Source organism: Aphelocoma coerulescens, chromosome 8 (assembly GCF_041296385.1).
Source record: "Aphelocoma coerulescens isolate FSJ_1873_10779 chromosome 8, UR_Acoe_1.0, whole genome shotgun sequence".
Taxonomy (NCBI): domain Eukaryota; kingdom Metazoa; phylum Chordata; class Aves; order Passeriformes; family Corvidae; genus Aphelocoma; species Aphelocoma coerulescens.
This window is the reverse complement of record NC_091022.1, coordinates 4,938,966-4,959,183: the sequence shown is the minus strand read 5'-3', so window position 1 is coordinate 4,959,183 and position 20,218 is coordinate 4,938,966. Positions and strand designations below refer to the sequence as shown.

General features: G+C 41.7%; 1 protein-coding gene across 7 annotated transcripts in view; it reads left to right on the top strand.

Moving 5' to 3' along the window:
• Nucleotides 1-20,218, top strand: part of SWT1 (SWT1 RNA endoribonuclease homolog) — a 28,048-nt gene that overhangs the window by 3,804 nt on the left and 4,026 nt on the right. For 2 of the 7 annotated variants that reach the window (XM_069023794.1, XM_069023795.1), the window contains exons 4-18: nucleotides 63-801; nucleotides 1,799-1,870; nucleotides 1,997-2,053; nucleotides 2,657-2,786; nucleotides 2,936-3,037; nucleotides 4,553-4,741; nucleotides 5,095-5,188; nucleotides 6,392-6,528; nucleotides 7,193-7,341; nucleotides 8,610-8,748; nucleotides 9,555-9,700; nucleotides 10,829-11,037; nucleotides 11,925-12,053; nucleotides 19,338-19,404; nucleotides 20,104-20,168. In XM_069023794.1, the coding sequence (XP_068879895.1) occupies nucleotides 63-801; nucleotides 1,799-1,870; nucleotides 1,997-2,053; nucleotides 2,657-2,786; nucleotides 2,936-3,037; nucleotides 4,553-4,741; nucleotides 5,095-5,188; nucleotides 6,392-6,528; nucleotides 7,193-7,341; nucleotides 8,610-8,748; nucleotides 9,555-9,700; nucleotides 10,829-11,037; nucleotides 11,925-12,053; nucleotides 19,338-19,404; nucleotides 20,104-20,168 (2,424 nt within the window). Of the gene's footprint in view, nucleotides 1-62; nucleotides 802-1,798; nucleotides 1,871-1,996; nucleotides 2,054-2,656; nucleotides 2,787-2,935; nucleotides 3,038-4,552; nucleotides 4,742-5,094; nucleotides 5,189-6,391; nucleotides 6,529-7,192; nucleotides 7,342-8,609; nucleotides 8,749-9,554; nucleotides 9,701-10,828; nucleotides 11,038-11,924; nucleotides 12,054-19,337; nucleotides 19,405-20,103; nucleotides 20,170-20,218 lie in introns of those variants that run through there. The other 5 variants (XM_069023796.1, XM_069023797.1, XM_069023799.1 and 2 more) reach the window with 5 other exon arrangements.

The window sequence follows — 20,218 nt, the reverse complement described above, 5'->3', positions numbered from 1 at the left end:
TTTTTTGTTGCTCTTTTCCATTAACTGAGCTAAATTACATTACTTTCTTCATGTTTCTGTAGGTCCAAACCAGAGAAAGATGGGCAAGAGAAGAAGCGACACCGAAGTTCTAGTGTTTCCCACAATGCTGATGGAAGGTCCCAGGAAAAATCTCCAAACAGAAGCAAAACCCTGGATGGTTCTTCAATTCAAACTGAGAAGCAAAAGAAAATAGTGATCCAGTTTAAAGCCAAAGAAATCAAACATGGCAAAACCACCCGCACTCCTGATGTGGTGACTGCCAGCAAGGAAAGAAGTCGCTCTGATGGAACAGAAGGGAAAAAGCTCTGGCACAGCTTTGAACTTCAGAGGGACAAGGCACTGAAGAAAAAGAGAGAGAAAGCTGAACTCTGCAAACTCAAGCTAAAAGTAGAACAAACTATGTTAGAAAAGTTTAAGTCCTCTGTGTATGAGGTACCACATAAAAAGGCAGAGGGCTCAAAAAAGCGGAGTGAAGATGTCAGAATTCCCAAAAAGCCACCTGACAGCTATGCAGGGACTGGGCATGGTGATAGACCTGCCACAAGGGAGCCAAGAGCATTACCTAGCTTCTGGGAAGAAGAGGAGGAAGAAGAATATAAGGACTTTACTGTGAAGAAGAGGCACGTGAGTAAACACAGATCATCACACTCCTCATCAGAAACTCCACCACGATGGGACTCTCGGAAGCGCAGAAAACATGGTGCTGGTTCTCCTAAAGCTCCTGGGCATTCAGGGACTAAAGAACGGGACTTGGAAGCCACAGCACTGTGCTTTAAGCAGGTAATGAGAACCCAGTTCTTTATGTAGATGTTTCAGGCTGGTTTCTCAATGGCAGACAGATTTATACAAGCAGACTGTCTTACAGAATCCAGCCAGGTTTCATAGCTAACTAGGTGGATTTTTCTGATCCCAATGTAAACCTTGTTACCATCTTCCTCAGCTAAATGTTAAACAGATCAGAAGAGTAAAGGTCTTGTATGTTGGGACTGTGTCTGCACAGATGCTTCCACAGCTTTGCTTTGCTGCTGGGGGTGTGGAATACTTCAGTTTAGGTATAAATCAGCTGATTTTTTGTTTTGAGCTGATACGGTTATTTCATTCTTTGAATGAATAAACTGAACCAATGAAAACTTGCTGGCAGACAGAGCATTGCTGGCAGAGTGATGCCAGGAGACCTTGGGGTGGATCTGGGACTAAATTGGTATGTGTGCTGCAGAAATTCCCTTTTATGTGTGACGGGTTTGTTTCTAAGCTCAGGTTGAGATGCAGAGCCACACACAAGCCAGATCTTGAGCACGCGGCTTTTTTGCTGTTGTTCTTGTGTAAATCCCCAGCATCTTTGGAGATTCCAGTTTGTGTTATGGTGGTGTGAGCATTTGTATGCAAATTTGTATGCAAAGAGAGTTATTATGTACAAAGCCAGGGGGTCATTGAGGTTGGAAGGCACCTCTGGAGATCATCCAGTCCAGCCCCCTTGCTCAAGCAGGGTCAGCCAGAGCTGGTTGCCCAGAACAAAGGATGGAGACTCCACAACCTCTCAGGCAGCCTGGTCAAGCACCTTCAATGTGCAAAAGTGAGAGGTTAATGTCCAGATGGAATTTGCTGTGTAATTCACAGTTATTTATATAAAAGAAAGCCATGCATCTAAGCCCCATTGAAATGATACTGTAGATGCTAATAACTGTGGTTTATGTTCCCTATTCACTTGGGAATACCCAGTGTTCTCTAAAAAGCCTTCTAAGATATGTGGTGTACTTCTGTTCCTGCTTGTTTCTAGAATGTTGAGGTCCCATGCACGTCTGACTCCTACCAGGGAGGTGAGGTCAGAAAGCTTGTGCCTGTGCCAAAGGTGAGTGAGGAACTTGTTTAACACCGTAGGGCTGTATTTCAAAACTCCTTATGTGGGGATCCCTTGTTCCTCAGTATTCCTTGGTATTTTGTGGTGTTGGTAGGGTTTTTTTAATTGTTCTTACAGAGCTCTGAAGACTTCCCAGCCCTTCAAGACAGTCAGAACACAGAAACAGACCAAGAGGTTGGTAATGCTTTCATTTAGCACTTCTGAGTTGTCGTAAAAGACCAAGGGCACCCAGGTTGTGTAACTGGAGAATTCCATGACCTTTCCTAGTATTTGGCATTGTTGACTCATGATCTACACTCCAAAAATGTAGAGCATTTATTTAAAAAAGTAAGCAAACTTGCTAAATTGCTGCTAATCAGGAACTGTCTGAGATAAAGAGTGTCTTTCTGTTACCATGTGCAACAAAGGGGCCTTCGTAGTTGCTCGCATGCTCCAGCTGTCTAATTTTCCATCCTGTAACTTTTTAGTTGGAAGAGAGACATATTTTTTTAAGAAGTGCCTGTTAGGAAACTTGCAGTTTGTGTAACAAAAAATGCAACAAAATTTTGGAATACCAGGTAGAAAGGTCATAAATCTTTCTAGGCCATATTTTGGATGTCTTTAGTGGAGCATATGCAGAAGTTCTCATGGCTTTACATTTCCTGTGCAGACTTAAAATTTTTTGGACCTCATTTTGAGGCAGTTTTAACAGCATTAATGCAAAGGTATCTTTTTGGGGAAGAATTATTAAGTGATTCCTTCCAATGGATTGCACACATGCACATTTTCTCGCTGTAGATGCAGATAGTTGAAGACTTGCACGTCGCTCGTGTGGAGAAGAGGATGGCCCTGTCTGTAGTACAGACCTGTGGAGAACTTACAAGCATGGAGATAGATCTTCCAGAACAGGATTTAAATATTTCTGCTGGTATGCCATGATTGGATCTGCTTTGCTCTCTAGATGCAACCAGTAATTACAGTTACTGATGGTCTGAGTAGGGAGCACACAACTGATTATTGTTGCTGTTTTCTCTTTTTTTCTCTTTTTTTCTCTTCTTTTCTCTTCTTTTCCCCTAGGGGCTTTTAGTTCTGGTTTGAGCATCCTAGTGGTGATTGACACAAATATAATGATTAGTCACCTTGAGTTTGTGAGATCCCTGAAATCTGAGGATATACCAGGTATGTGAATATGTTCTGATGAGTAAGACATTGTAAGAAGAACAGATGCTGTAAGAGCTTCAGGCTGCCTGAAGGAAACCAAGCCTGCATTCCTTAAAAAGGCAGCAGGTTTCATGCAGAGGCAGAAGGCTCACACTTGAGAGCCTGGTTCTGTGAACCCAAACAAGCTGCATCCTAGGGAGACCTCAGCTGTGGAAGCAAAACCTACTGTGCTTATAATAAGCCCATGTACCTGCAGAGAATCATGGCAGATATTCCCAGGAAAATGCTTGAATTCCTAGACGTAAATAAGTTTTAACCCTTTCTAATAACATAGTTTAATCATTTAACCCATTACTAGTGATAACTCTTATTTTCTAGTCTCCTTTTAGCATTTATTTTTCTAGAAAGAGAATTTAAAATGTGTTGAGCAGTCAGCCAGTGCTTTGTTTCTGTCTTGGTAAAGGTGACAGAACTGAGCAATTTCTCAGGAATTCAGAATGAGACCCTGGATTTAATGTCTGGCTCTAATATGCTGGGAAGCTGTTGGTTATTTGATGTTTGCTGGGTTAGGATCATGCATGTCAGTTCTTGGTAAGCATATCTGGAATCTGTCAGAATGCTTAGGGTGCTTTGATGCTTTCAGCTAAGAAATACACTTATTCCAGTCATCTGGAAAATACCTGTCCTAAGGGCCTGAGTGATTTTCAGGAGTGTGTCAGACTGTATTTCTCCTCCCAGGTTAGGAATGCTGTTGTCTTATGTACACTGAGATGCCTTTTTTAGAATACTGCAACTCCCAGTTTATGGTCCTGCACCAGACCCACCATGCTGGTGATCTCTGGCCTGTTTATTACAAAACAGATGGTTATTAATAAATTTTTTCAAAATTCTGTTCTCATAATGTGAATGAGAAAGAAAATGGTTGAAGTATTTGTCATGGGTAGACCAACAGAACAGTCATTAAACTTCTGATTTATCCTGTATTTCCTGTAAAAGCTTTAAAGTTCAGCCCATACTTACCTACAAATAAAACCATGGTCCAGTATCCACACTTCCTGTTCCTGGTTCAGGAGTGCTGGTTGGCAATGAACACAAGCTTTTTTCGCTGCTTGTTTTGGCACAGTGACTGCCCTGGTCACTCAGGTGTGTGCAGCCTGGTGTTCCAGCTGCTGTGTCACCTTGCTGCAACATCTTACAGCGAGTCTGTGCCAAGATAATTGCTGCAAATACGTGTTACGATGTTGTCAGTGCATTCTGCTGATCAAAATTGTGTCTCCCTTTTGTTTGCCTCATGTTGTCACTTTTCCATGTAATCAGTGTAGTGCCAGATTGAGGTTAGATTAGAAAGAGGGAACTCAGCCTTTTTTGGTTCTTTTTCGAATGCTAGATTCTCTCGAGCAAGGAGTATGAGAACTATTGGCAATAAGGTGTGAACTTGCATAAATATGATGCTTGTATTGAAAGTTCTCTGTAGCAGTTTGTGTTACTTCTGCAAATACCTTTGTTTATTGGTGGTGGTTTTTTTCCTTCCAGGAGTTGATAGACTTGCATTAATAATTCCCTGGGTCGTCCTACAAGAGCTGGACAACTTGAAGAAGGGGAAAATGTTGCAGCATGTTCGGGACAAAGCCATCCCTGCAGTGCAGTTTATCTACAAGTGTCTCAAGAACCAGGATTCCAAACTGTGGGGGCAATCCATGCAGCTGGCTTCTCAAAAAATGTGTAATACATGTGCAATCCATTTGTGCTGGGTACTTCATCCTTGCACTTCACCTAGTGGCAACCTTAGAATTTTGAGTTTAATGGAGACTTCACTCTGCAGTTTGCTAATTAAAATGAGCTAATGTCTTACAGCAGCTTTCACAGTGTATCCAGGCTGTGGTGTGCAAATGCCTTATTAGTGCTAGTGCTGTGTTCACTATCTGTTGTTTTATCAGTTGTTTCTTAATTTCACCTTGAACTTGTCTCTTTTGTGGGGAGTATTAAACGTACAAAGAGCACCATGAGTGCAGGGAGGTGTTTGTGAGGCTGAGTTGTGCCCACATCCTTCAGCTGTGTCTGCACTGCCTTTGCAGATGGGCTGAGCGATGAGAACAACGATGACCGCGTCCTGCAGTGCTGCCTGCAGTACCAGAACCTCTTCCCACAAGCTCTTGTCGTCCTCTGCACGTGAGTTCCTGGGTGCCTTTAGCTCTCCTGCCACACTGCTTTCAAATCAGGCCTTAAAGGAAGAGCAGTTTCTGAAGTAAGCTCTTGGAAGGGCAATCACCCTCTTGAAAGCTAGCGTAGAAGGATATAATAAACCACTGAAATTGGAGATGGAATCACCTTCATGAGCTTGAGGCCTGAAATAGAATTCAGATTACTCAATATTCAATTTTAAAACTTGTTTAAGCATAGGTTTCTCAGATTTTATTCTGGTTTCTCATAAAAAATTCTACTGAAGTTACAAAATAGGAAAAAATATGTGAATTAGTGATTGAGATCCAGTTAGAGACTTCATCCCTGTTCCCAGCCAGGCAAGCAGAAGCAAACGGGGTTAATCTTAGAAAGAGGGAACCTGGAGATGGATTTGCTGCTCTTCCTGTTTGTGAAGATAACAGCTGACCTCTGAGTAGTGATTCTGAGTTTGATACGAGCAGGTGAAGCCAGTTTGAAGGACTAATACTCCTTGGCTCTACTTACTCTGGTCTTGGCTAGAACCAGTTCCTGCATAGTTCAGTGAGTGGGGTTAAAAGTCTGGGCACCATTTGGTTTTTTCAAGTTGACACAGGTGGCTGCTGAAAATGCCATTTCAGTCACAGTATTCATAGGGTAGTGATGGTGGTTTTACGTTTCACTGATCAAAGAACAGAAGGTGACTTCAGAACTGCTTTTCATCCAAAAAATCCCTTTATCCTCTACCAATATAAGCAATGGGAATTTTTGAGAAAGTACTGGGATGCAATTTTGTCCTGGATTTTTAAAGTAGTTCTGCTGGAGCAGGACCTCATAATGGCATCTGGGATAATGATTTGGCCAGTAGAATAGTACTAAAGGGTCTCAACAAGGAGAATTAACTGTAACCATCAAATAAGATATTACTGTCTCAGAATTATTGCCTGGTTTGCTTTCTGAGATCATAGCAACTAAGCATCACTCCTGTAGTAATTATATCTGTTGTTTTCTGAAAGCAAACCTAGACCCTGAAACACTTTCCAGGATGTTTCTGATTTTTACTTAATTCTCTCGTTTGATTTTTTGAACTGCTTCTAATTGCTTGAGAAAGAAAACTGTCTATATAATGAAGTTCACAAAGTAAGTTTTCCAAATACAAGTTTTTTCAGTGTGCTGCTTTTATTCCTTTTTTGACAACAATTAATTCTCTTCTAGGGATGATAAAAATTTGTGTAGTAAAGCCATTGTGAGTGAGGTGAAGGCATTCTGCAAAGCTGATCTGGTCACTGCTCTGCAGAATGTGAATGCAAACAGGCCCCAGAGCTGTGAGGAGCTGCAGCAGCCAAAGCAGGGTGAGTCTGTGGAATATGCTGGTTTGTGAGTGTGTAAGAATCAGTGGGGCAAAGGGAGAACAGTTCCTACTATACCTTCAGTTTTCCTATGCTTTGAATCCTTAGGAATGCTTTTTGTTTGGGGAAGGTTTTTTCAAGGGTTTCTGAAAGTTTGAGACTTTAATTAAACCATCTGTCTCAGAGTTCTAGGAAATTCAAATGTGATGTCTTTCTATTTTATAGAAAAAACACTGCATGAATTTTCTGTGTTTAGAGTAATTTAAAAGGTGTCCTGAACTTTTTGGGACTGAAAGAGGTTTTTTCATTTGTCCAAAGGTACAGGTATAGCTTACAGAGCTCAGAAGTGATCATCTTGTGCTTGCTGGTAACCCTGCTGGCTGTATATGATCTAAATTATTTAAGGAAAAAGAAATGTCTAGTAAGATCACTAATGAGTAATACTCTGGAGAAATTAACCTTCTTGGTTAGTAGCTCTTAATTAAAAATACACAAAGTACAAGTGGGTATAACTTGAAATACTTGAAACCTAATTAGGTATAGCCCATCTGCTTTATAAACTAAAGTGCAGTCTGTCTTTATAGACACAAGTTCTTTGTGCACCATCAACATGACTTAGATATAAACCCAGTTTCAATGAATACCTTTTGTGTCGTTGGTTTGACAGATACAGAATTTGGGAAAACAAGAGGCGATGCTGGTTTTACTGCACAATTCCCAAATGTGCTTCCAGACCTCGAAAGGAACTTAGGAGAAGCTTTGTCTTCTATTTTGGAGACTGAAATGAAACTTGCATTTGGAAACCTGTGGATGGAGGTGGTTTCTTACATCATCTTGCTTGATATTTTGATTATTGAGAGGTTTGAATGTCCTTAGTATTTTATTGCTATTAATATCTGTGCCAAGACAAACCCAAGTCATCCAGGTCCCTGATATAACAGTTCACTGACAGGGAGCAGCTCAATGTTCACTTCTAATACTTCATTTTATAGCAAGATTATCCTGTTTGACCAGTAGTGTGCAACATGTGCATTATTTTAATAGAATTTTAATGACAGGGTAACAGGAGTGCTGATTTCTCAGTGTGAAGTTTCAGGATTCTTTTTATTAGTGGCATTAAAATTCTATTTCAGCTTCTCTAGTCAAGTAAATCCCCTCCCTGTAAATACATCCTTCAAGAAATCATTCCATCACGTTCTGTATAATATTGAGGCATTTGTTGCAGGCATTTCTTCCCCACCAGAACAGATGTGGATAAAACTGTTCACAGCTAAATTGATTCCAGTGCAGATACAGAATGACAAGGGTACTAATGAGAACCTCTAAACATTCTTGCAAAAGTATTGTTTGCAGAAGATAAATACCCATGTACAAGGCACTTTCAAATTGTTCATGCTTTACTTTAGATTCCATTTCATAGCTTCTACCAGCTGGGAGGCTGTTAGAAGTTTAAATTTATTGCAGATAAGCCTCTGTGGCTTGACAAATCCCCCAAATCATGGGGTGACTGTTGTTTCCCAAACTGCCCTGATTAGCTGCTAAGCTTTTAATCATGTCTTGATTCACTTAGTTAATTTCTTTTAACATCTCTTCAAACACTGGTTTCGCTTGATAGTAGTTAATTTCAGGTTTTTTGCAATAGACATAATTTACTTCATGTATAAATAGTCACAGTGTTTATTTTTACTTTGTAACTGTACTAGAAAATCAAAGGCATATTTATTGTTGGTCTTTTTGTTCTTGTTACTGTTGCTTTTGTGTACAAGTAACTCATTAGATCAGTTTTGAGATAAATTGAAAGTATTATTTTTGAGGAATGGGGAACCAAAAATTATGAGACTGATTGACTGTGCATTCCTTCTGAATGAGCATCACTGTTTAAGCCATGATGCTGCTGGATCAAATCTTTATTAATAGATTAAACTTGTTAAATCTGGATGTAGTCTTATTTCTGAGGAATCACTGAAATTCTCCTTCAGCAGTCACAAATCATCACGTTCTTGAAGAATAGAGCAGTTGTGGAATGTATAGGAATATGTCTAAATGAAAGCCAGCCTTTGAATTTATTACATACTCTCTTCCAGATCCTGTATCTGAAGCCACCATGGACCTTAGCAAACCTGCTGAAGTGTTATAAAAAACACTGGATGGCTGTTTTTGGTTATGTGGTGCCAAGGAGTTTACTTTCAACCATTGAATGTCTTTCTAAACACCTTTGTGCAGGTAACTGTCCCTGAGAACATTAATTGTAAACTTGTAAAAAACCTCCCTGTTCTGGTTTGAGTTACAGAACTGACTGTGTGTATTAATGGTCACCAAAGTCTCTGAATTATTTTTAAAAAGCAGATAATCCTTTTCCTTCCTTTGCCCCCATGTTACGTGTGACCAAATGATCTGCATTTGCCAAATAAATTAGGGAGGAGCAAAGGATATTGAATATGGTATGTAAGTGCAGGGAGGTTTGTTTTAAAAAGAAGTCAACAACAAAAGACCCACAAACCATCAATTTTTTTAAAAATGTCTTTGAGCACTTGATTTTGACAGACAGACCTGGTGAACTCCCCCAGAGGGTTCCCAGGCTCTCCAGGGAATGGGCACGGCCCCAAGGCTGCCAGAGCTCCAGGAGCGTTTGGACACCGCTCCCAGGGATGCACAGGGTGGGATTGTTGGGGTGTCTGTGCAGGGCCAGGGGCTGGATCCCTGATCCTGGTGGGTCTTTTCCCACTCAGGATATCCTGTGATTTCATGGTTTTACCTCTCTGGGATATTGCTGTTCTGCAGAATTATTTTAGATATGCCAGTTGATCCTCATGCAAGATCCCAGGATAAATTTGGAAGGCTTGGTTAAGGAGTGAGCAGTCTCATGCATGTTTCTCTGAGATTGTTGTACCTGATGCTTCTGAACCATTTTCCTAGGCTTTTCACGTGCTTCTGTTAATCCAGGTATTTGAGTATTAAATTTGCATGCCAAGACTGATAGCTCCTAACTTTTTTTTTTTCTCCCTCTCACATTAATGTCTAAATATCAGATAAACCATTTGACTCCTCAACAGTGCGTATCCTGCTCCAGGAATCCAAAAAATTGCTCCATGCTTTCAGCACCAGGTCAGACTACAACGGTATCCTGCCCCAAGCTTATGCTGAAGTGACAAAGCTGTGTGAGACTTTAAGGGAGGTAAGGGCAGCTTTGGGGCAGCCACCTCACCCCATCCTCGAGTTGTTCCACATTCCAAACCTGGCTTAGATTTCTTAATTATTCCCATCATTTCCACTGATTACTCCAGGAAATGTTGCTGGGGTGTTTTTTAGATGAAGAGACCCTGACTTTAACTTTTACTTTCATGCAGTGAATATATGCTGATACATTTTTTCCCTAATGTAAATGTGTTAGTATTGGAAAGGTGACTGAAAACCATTATTTTGTGTTAGTTTCTATTGCATTTATAGCTGATGGGCTTTAGAGATGAAACTTGCTGTTTCACCTTCTGACATGGGTCCCATACTGCTGTTCTTAGGTGTGTTATTTCAGCTTTCATTGTCTTGGTAGCTGAAGATGGGACTCCCTTGTATCACGTGGTTTGGGATGGTTACTGGGGATTGTCCTGACACCTTTAGTGTTCTCAGAAGTTGATCTTCACTCACAGCTCAGCTCTGAGTTGCTGTGGAGGAAATTTCATCTGTCTTCGTTATGGTTACTGTCAATTCTGTATGTAATGGCATAAAAACTGGAGTCATGAGCATGGATGAAATACTTGGATTTATGGGAAAGAAGCTAGGTCAGAACAGCTGTAAAGAATTCTTAGTGTCTTTGGAAAAGGCTGAAGGGGAAAGGAGGAAGGTCCGGAGTTGACCTGTGCTGGGACCTCTGTGCGATGCAGTCAGCCCTGAACCTGACATTCTGCTGCCACAAGAATCAGGCTCTGTCTGAAAACTTGTCAGGAAGGAATTCCTCCCTGTGAGGGTGCTGAGGCCTTGGCACAGGTTGCCCAGAGAAGCTGTGGCTGCCCCTGGATCCCTGGAAGTGTCCAAGACCATGTTGGACAGGGCTTGGAGCAACCTGGGCTAGGGGAAGGTGTCCCTGCCCTTGGCAGGGGGTGGCACAGGATGGGCTTTAAAGTCCCTTCCAACCCCAACCATCGAGAGAGGCTTTGGATGCAGAGACTGTAACCAAGGTAACTCAGAGAGTTCAGTCTTGATTTCTTGAGCATTGCTTAAAAAAAATATGTAGAAGTGTGTAGATTCTGGTTTTCTGAAGCTAGGAACCAAATACATTGATTATTTGTTTGCTGAACTGTTTTATAAGGTGAGGGCAGACAGTGAGCAGGATTTATCAGAAGACATCATGGTTCTTTCAGAAAATGCTGCATGTGAAAAAATGGAAGCCACGACACCCAATCTGCAAAGCACTGAGGAAAAAGAGCTACATCCCAGCTTTCATGCAGCTCAGGAAAACAGGCACCAGGAAATCTGGTCTGTCCTGGAAGGTGTTTGGAACACCATGAACTTGTACAGGTACAGCTTGCTAAAGGGGCTCAGAACTAACACATAACCTTAGATAACTTTCAAACAAGCACACTTTAGAAACGGTGCTTTTTACCCTGTAATTAATCTAAATTGACCCCAAAAAAGAATTGCACACAAAAGTTGGGAGCATGCAAATTGTTATGTCAGTCTGCTGCTCTTTTTCTGCGCAGCAGCTGAAATAAGTTGCCCTGAAAAATAGAGTTGAAAACCCCACAAGTCTGGGACATCCATGAAAATCTTGTATTTATCCATAAAATAGCATCTGAGATCTTAATTTTCCTGTGGTTATTTTCTTTCCAAACCCAGTGGAGGTTATCCAGCTTATGCAAAATTCTATACCCTATTTTAAAACTTGAAAATCAATTTGAAATAGAAAACATGTTGTTGTTAAGCAAAATCCTACACTTTACAAAATGCAGAATCTAGTGTATTTCCTTTCTCATGTAAACTCAGAATTGCAGGAAATTAACTCCTCTTCCATCTAGATGTTTTACCATTGCTTTTATTTTGGTTATTTTTGAAAAATCTGCTGGAAACTCACTGGGATGCCATATCTTTTGATAAAATCAGAATAGGTACTGTGTTTTCTCTTTGTTGTCTTAGTCTGGAATCTCTTCCAAGGAGGGGCTCTGAGCCAGCCAAGCACAAAGGAACTCCATTTCTGGTGGTCTGTGAGGACTCGGCTAATCAGCAGTGATAACTCCATTTCTGCACTGCCATTTATTCTGAGACTGTTTTAGATAGTGTGATTTATATTTTACCTTTTTGTTTTAATAGACAAAATACAAGCACACAACACACACTGAGTTTCTCTGAATTCTGAGCTTTTTTATTAACTGCTTTTCTGTCTCTTCTTTATTTCTTTTGAATTTCAGTATTGAGCTATTCCAGAAGCTGGACCCCACTGCAGTGACCATGGCTGCCAAGGCCTCGTTTGAGGAGGCTTTTTTGGGCCTGCAGAAGCTGTTGGCAGCTGTGAAGGACATCCGTGAGGGCATTGGCAGGTGAGCACTGCAGCTGGGCACAAAATGTGTGACAGGCACCTGAAGTCACAAAAGTCTGAAATATTTCAGCACCAAACCACTCTTTATTCTGTGTGCTTAGTGACATGACTTGCAGTAAAAATCCTGCTGTCAAGGCTACCTTGAACCATTTCTTGGTAGCAAAAGGTCATGAAAATGTTGCAGACATGGAGATCTCTTGTAGGGAATTGTTTTTTATGTCTGGGATTTGTTTTCCAGTGTTTGACCAGTGAGTTTCCTCTGCTCAGGTGTAACTGGAGCTATTAATGATTGATGGTTATGATTAATACATCAGTTCTGATGGCAGGAACTTTGAATAATTCAGGGCATTTGTGTTTCAACTGTGAGGCCCACTCGGATGGGGGCAAAGTTCCAGTAGAGTGAAGGATATAAAGTTTTGGGGCTTTGCTGTTCCCAGTTTTAGAGTGTTCTTCATGACAGCCATGACGACGACAATCAGCTGGATTCTCTCTTTAGGTAGGATAATGTTCCCTCTGTCTTCATAGAATCACAGAATCCCAGAATGGTTTGGGTTGGAGAGGACCTTAAAGCCCATCCAGTGCCACCCCCTGCTGTGGGCAGGGACACTTTCCACTATCCCAGGTTGCTCCAAGCCCTGTCCAAGCCTGGCCTTGGACACTTCCAGGGATCCAGGGGCAGCCACAGCTTCTCTGGGCAACCTGTACCAGGGCCTCCCCACCCTCCCAGGGAACAATTCTTTCCCAGTATCCCATCTAACCCTGCCCTCTGGCAGGGGGAGCCCCATCCCTCCCCCCTTTTTCATACAGCACAAAAAATTGGAAGTTTCAGGAAGAATAAGGAATCTCCTGTGTAGACTTGGCTTAGTCTTTTTTTCATGGCAGTGAAATACAGATCCATTCAAAGAATTGCAGTCTTTCTTTCAAAGATTAATGATCAAAATATTATAAAATTAGAAGCATAAAAATATGGGTAGAAATGTGAGCTTGAGTAGCTGAGTGCTGATGGATTCAATTTATTGCTGGTGGGTTTTTTCCCTCTAAGGAAGTTGTTTCAATAAAGCAGGTTACTGCTAAACTTTGCTCTCTTCATTCCAGTCCTAACGTTTTTGCAACAGATCCTGTGGTATCAGTTTATAGATGTGGTGGGTGAGATTTAATGGGAATATGGAATATTCAGGATGGTTATTTTTGTGTTGCAGAGGTGTTTCATTAAAAACTGCTGTTTTTCTTCATATGGGACAGCTCTGTAAAAATAAGAAATCCTGAAATACACAGGCTGATTGTTGGAATGGAGTAGTTTTCCTGGACACTTTGGAAATGCCTGCTCTGATGTGCAGTAGGTGGCATCGTGGAGCAGGAGATGGGGAGAATTTGCACCACGCTTTTGCTGCTTTGGCCTCGAGTGGAGGGATTTAAGGGAGTTTGAGACTTCTGAGGAACTTTTCCCAAGAGTCAGGAGCCAGGTTGATGTCTCATTGCAGTTTTATGAATATTTCAGGGTATCAAAGCAAAAATTCAGAAGTTTTCTTAGAATCAGAATGGCTGGGGTTGGAAGGGACCTTAAAGCTCATGTTGTTCCACCCCCTGCCATGGGCAGGGACACCTCACTTTCATTTTGCTCTAAAACTGACCTTGCAGTGTATTTGTTTTTCTTGATTTTTGAAAAAATATCTTTCAGTGACTTAATCTAATGGCATGAGTGCAGAAAAGGAGGCACTGGAGAAAAAATAGTGAGGAAGTTCTGTCTTGAATATTTGGAGGTAACACAGCTTTAGTGATCAAACACAACTGGTTCTGTGGTACCCTCTGGTCCCTGCTGTTCAGAACAAAGAAGAGAAAAAACATCTTGTGAAAGTTTGGAAGCTTTACCAATAAATCATATTGAAAGTTCAACTGCATTAAAAGTTTGGATTTTCAGATTGTTAAAAGCAATTAGAAAACATGATGATACTTTCTGAGATAAATGTAGTGATACCCTTAATCATAAAAAAAATACTGCCCCGGTGGCACTACCCCAGCTATTCAGGCTTGATGGCCAGAACATGTTAATGACAAATGCAGATGTGGAAAAAAAAAAAAAAAAAAAAAAGCTGTTTCATTGAAGATGTCTCAGTACCAGCTTTTGGCACCTTACCCTGTCCTGGTAGCTTTTGTCACACCATGCAGGTTTTTCATTTTATCTTGGCTTTTTCCTCTAGCAGCATTGGTAGCAGAGTGGTGTTTATATTGCACAATTCTGTGTGCCAGAGATGGGTTACAGCCTTCAGCTCTGGAATTAAGAATAATCATTATGGTTAGCATATTCTAACTATATTACTACTGGTAATGAGCAAGAGTAGTTAAACCTCTGAAATTCAAGCATCCAGTAAAATTGTGAACCCATGACATGATTTTAAATAATTTTGGATTGAACTTTTCTGAGTGTTCTCGCTGGTGATTTATATTTGTATTTGGGTTGGCTATTATTATGGGGCACCTCATGTAAGGTCTCTTAAATGAACTCTTTAAAATAAAGTAGGGGTTTAGATGAGCTGATGTTTGCCCTCAGCTGAATAGAACTTGTGATTCCAAGCTTTTATATGCACCCCTAGAGAACTGGACATTGTCTTCATGTTTCCTGCCAAGTTTCTCTTAGATAAGAAATCCTTGTTCATAGAAAAGAAAGAAAATTGAGTCTTTGGTGAATTGATAACAGTTATTTCTAGTTGGATTTTTTTCTTTTCATCTGTTGGCTAAGAAAGAATTTTTTTGTTCATACGCCAACTTTAAAATCACTAACAGTTTATAGCATATACACTTAGATACAGGCCTCCTAAATATTTGTACTAATATGCTGTCACCTGTAAAAATATTTGTCTGTTACTGACTGCATAAGGAGCCTGAATTCTGCTTTTCTAATCTTTTATCTAAATGGAATTTCTCTCACACTCCCAGTGGTTTGGAAAAATGTGGTTTAGTCAAGGGCTTAATAAACATTTCTAAATTAAAAGTGTAATTTCTTAAGATTTTAGTAGTGCAGGAGAGCATTACCATTTCAGAACTTATCGCTGAATCAAAATAATTTAAAAACAATTCTGCAGTTTTACTAATTTTAGTACAGAATTCCACAGATGTAGAGAAATTGTGCCCTTTTTATTTTTTCAGCTGGTCACTGGAGGAACTGAGATTTCTTTTCCTTGGTGTCTCATTAGAGAATTTTCTTCATTCCCTCAGGCTCCTGTGGCAGTTAATATTTTCTGCCATGAAGTTCCAATAAAGTCTCTAGATGAAGAGCTCTGCCTTTGATCTTGCTCTGCACACAGTCTCCTTCTGGAAGTAAAATGGAGATTAGCTCCCAGTTCAAAATATCAGACATTCCAATCACTACTTGTTGGATCTTTATGGTTTTATACATTTAGGTGAAACCTGAAACTGAACTTACCTGCAGCCTTCTCTGCTGCCAGGCCCAAATTTGTCCTTTACCCACTGAAATGTTCTGTTGTGTCCATTTTAATGACAACTCTACGAAATAAAGCTCAGCTAGAGCTGGAACTGGGCAGTGCTCCCCAAGGGGCAGGGCAGAGGTGGTGCTGTGCAGCTGCTCACACCGTGGTGCCTTTAGAGCACTCTGAAAAGCAGAAGGGTTTCAAACACAGGGTTGTAAAAGACATGGTGCCTTGAGCCAGAAGTGCCAGCAGGGGGTGACAGCTGAGACACTTCCACAGCGACGGAAATCACGAGCTTGGCTTCGGTGCAGGGAGAAGTCCCCTGAATTTCCCAGTTGGCTGCTGTGGAAGCAACCCTGGCCTATGTTGGTGGCTGTAACTCCACTGGAGCCCCTCGGTGCAGTGCAGTGAGGAATTGGTAATGAGCCACAGGGAACTTTGGTGTTTCCATTTCCCATCTCCTTTGCTTCCTTGATATTTGGGCTGTGAGGTTAAAAGGGGCTGTTAATGCGTGAGGCTGCCTTTTCTCCCATCAGATCCCAGCCTTTTAGATGGAGCCCTGGATTTGTTAACTGGTTAGTGCTCTGTGCCAGCCCTGCCAGCCTGAGCAGTGACAGAGGGACAGCTGAGTGGGACAGGCCTTGGGGGCAGAACTTCCCCTGGGTGTGACAGGGGATTCCACACAGTCCCACCAGACCTCCCTTGTCTCTGCCCTCGTGGGGTCTTGGAGCAGCTGGAAGGCTGAGCTGCTTTCACTGCCATTTGGGTTGTGGGTTGGGCTTTTTCACTTCTGTTTGATAAGTTCATTTTCTGGTTCTTTCCAAATAGGCTTTGCTTTCTCCCAGATCTTCTCTGTGCACAAGTGAGGAACCACATCCTGAGCTATTTCCTATCCATTTCTGTTTATTATTGTATCTTACACCTTGTGTTTGGCATCAGATGAGTGACAAAATGGGAGATAAAGAAAGTTGGGAGTGGTTTGGGAAGCTCTTGAGATAAAATCACCAAGTCTGACTGTCTCCTTTCTCCCTTCTGCCCCCAGGACAGCATTTAACCTCCGACTGGTGGCAGGTATCCGTAGTCATTTCTCGGGTCTTTCCATGACATTCTCTTCTCTACCTCACATGCTCAATATTTCCAGAAAACTGTAGAACCACACTGGAGTTCTTAGGCTGAAGCTCAAGTACAGAATGGGGGGTGTTGTAGTGTGGTTCTGCAAGGCCAAGTGATGCCATGGATTTCCACCCTCTGCTTTTGAACCAGTGTGGAGAGAGAAGCAGCAGCAGTGGTTAATGTTGTAATGGTCACAGTACTGAGGTTCACATGGCTCCTTAGAACAGTTTGATGTAAAAGCCCTTTGCTTCATGGATTACAGATTTAGAGGACGTTCTCTAGACATATTTCTGTAGTTGAGGCAGACTTTTTATCACTGAGAAACTTCCATGGAAATGAGGGCAACTTGATTTAATGAAGTAATAGAGGCAGAGTCTGCTCATACAAGTCCAGATTTCCCAGTGTACACCTTCCCTTAAAATGTCCATTTTCCATAGCACAAGGTGGTGGCTACAGGAGATGAAAGGAGCATGAAGTGATTGAAAGCAGTAGAGAGCAGTGGTGCTGTGAAATCATTGCTCTGCAGACAGGAATGTGTCAGTTTTGTACAGAAGAATATATTCCCAGACTGGAGCTGGTATTGCAGCCCCTATTTAGCTGCAGACACCACCAGGCTGTTTCATGAATGCTGACCTGTTGGGAATCTGTGGGGGAAGTTACGGTGCAGGCTCTTCCTCAGCAGCTTCCCAGAGCTCTGTGTGGAGCGAGGGCTCTCCCCTCAAAACAACAAATCTCTTTTATTTGGAGCTGCTGTAAAAGTTGGAGCCAAATGTCAGACTTCTCATTCCGTGGTACAAACCCAGAAACCATTGGCATCATCCAAACAAAGGCCATAAAATGAGGTACAGGATTTAACATTAAGTTACTTGGATTATTATTTACACAATTTGGTTTTTTTTCCCGAAGAACTGGAGGCACAGTGGGTTTGTCCATCTACCTGAGGTCTTGCAGGGATACACCTGATTATGTTCCCTCCATCCTTCCTCTGGAGAGGTCCCATTGCAGCTCTGTCACTTATCCATGTGTGTCCTTGGCACAGCAGGAAAAATATTGATGGACAGACCTTGCCCCAGCATTTTGTGATGGCCTTGGGGTGAGGTTGTTCATAACACCTTTTGTGTTGTGGCCACTTGTGCATCCAGGCTGATGGCAGCAGTCGGGCAGTTTCTGACTGGACTGGAGGGAGTGATTCCATGAGGAATCAGCCTCTCCCAGGCTCAGGATGCTTTGCTGCCACTGCTGCAGGTGCTGGGTGTGATAGGCAGAGCTGGCACTGCCTGAAGCTGCCGGGGGGGCATGGGAGCTGCCAGGGGGGCATGGGAGCTGGTGGGGGAATGGGAGCTGCCAGGTGGGCGTGGGAGCTGGTGGGGGGCAGTGGGAGCTGCTGGGGGGCAATGAGAGCTGCTGGGGGGCAATGGGAGCTGGTGGGGGAGTGGGAGCTGCTGTGCAGTTCCAGCTGCCAGGATTCCCAGCGTTTCCAAGGAGGGTTGCTGGCAGCTTCTCCCTTCTGGGGTTTTCCGCTGTCAAAGCCGATTGTCGCTGAGGTGCCCGGGGAAGGCTCCGAGGTGTTTTTAGGCAGAGCAGCCAGTTGGTTCCCTTCCTGACTCATAGTTGGCAGGTTTAAGGCAAACATTTTGGGTACTGCTTCTTAGGAAGGGGGGGAAGAATGTGTGACTAATTTTTGGTGATAATTCCTACGAAAAATGATGAGAGAAAGCAGTGGACACTCCAGTCACAGTAAATCCTGTGCTGTGTCGTGGTCCTTCAGCCTGCTTCAAACACTGGGATTTTTTAGCTTATTCTGTTACTTTCCCGATTTTTTCAATTCCTAATTAATTCATTTATAAATGAAGCTTAGAGCTTGCAAGAGGAGGGAGAGGAGAATTTGGGCACTTTCCCATGGGAAAGTAAATAGAGCTTTCCCCAAAAGACTTTTTCTTTTTCCAAGTCCAGTCATTATTTTAATCATTATTTAACTATGTAAGACTTAACAACCAGAATTTTATCAATATTTCTTAATATTTATAAGGTGTTACTTGTGTTTTAATGTTGATTTTAAGGTACATTATACAGCATTTAGGAGGGTTCTGCTTTTCCTGGTGAATGCAAATAAAGTTGCACTGAGGTGGAACTGAATTGTATCTGCCTAAATAGATGAGGATATTTAATTTTGTTAAAAACCAACTTCCTTACTGGATCTGGTTTGGAGCCTTGTGGAAAAGGGTGTCCGTCGAGGTGCTTCATTAAAGCCACCTCTCTTCAGCTGCCACATCCCGCTGGCCCTTGGCACTTTAGGTGGGAATTGGTGGTTATTAGAAGTAGCAAAGACGGGAAGTGAATTGCAGCATTTGGGCTGCACATGGGAATCTGGAGGGAGCGAGTTAAAGCTGGGGTGGGAATGTTGTGTATCCTGGGAAGCTTTGCTGAGGTTCCACGTGAGCCCATGGGCCTTGCTGGTGGGCACCAAAGGGCTTTCTGCTGGGCTTCCTCCCTCCTCATACAGAAGTGGGTCACAAAAACACGGAGGGAATTTTTAATTAGGAAAAGCCTCCAGAAAAGTCCTCACAGAAATAATAAGCTCTTTAATTCTATTAGAGGAGTGGAAGGGAGAATTCTTCAAACTTCATAATTTCCTTTTTGTTCAAGTAATTTTTTTTTCCCTTGAGGATTTCTGGCTTATTTTTTAAACTCTTTCATAGACTCCTTTTCTACTTGCTTTAAAGCATCCCCAAACTTTTCTTTTTCAGAATTTTGACCCCAACCAGCAGTTTCCAAGATATTTGGACCCTCTATAACTTCCTCAGAAGACATGAGGTATGATATTTTCTTTGGTGTTTGGTCACTTCACTTACAGCTTTTATTTCAAGTAGCTCTGAGGTCATGTCTCATCAGTGTATTTCCACTAAGAATTTAGATTCTTTGCTCTTATTTATTAGCTGTTGAACATACAGATAGATTTTTGGTTGGATTTCAGCAGGTATTTGAGTTGCCTGTATCATTTGCTGAGTGCTCACTTGGTGTGAATGATTTTCTGTGGAGAGTAAAAAGCCTTGAAATGAATGGTTTTAGTAGAATATTTCTCTATTTAATACATTACATATTTCAGGCTTGCAGTGCTCTGCTATGCAGGGAAATATATTTGGGGTTTGGGCCTTCACATACATTTTTGGAATTGATGCAAGTCAGAGCCTATTTCATTTGAGGTACATACACACACACACATCTATATATACTTATATATGTGTATATATAAATAAAACTATTGGGTAACTTGAGAGTGGAGGAAGAATTATTGAAAGTCTTTTAGATTTGTGCAGAAGTGGTTAGAAAACAGAGCTGGAATTTGTAATATTAGATTTTATTATAAGATACAGGATGTCTTTTTTAATGTACTGTCTCAACTTGAGAGCCTGTTAGGGAATACATGAGCTGTATCTGCTATTCCTACTGTATAATTGTAGCAGACGTGATACTTGATAAATGACTACATGAATTCTTTCTTCTTTGTGTTAGATCAATAACAGTCTGAAATTCACTGCTGAGGAGCTGTATGAGTGTGTTTCACAGGAGCTGTACAGGTGAGCCAGTTACTGACCCCACTGGGGGGTTGAGGCAGCTTTTTCACGTG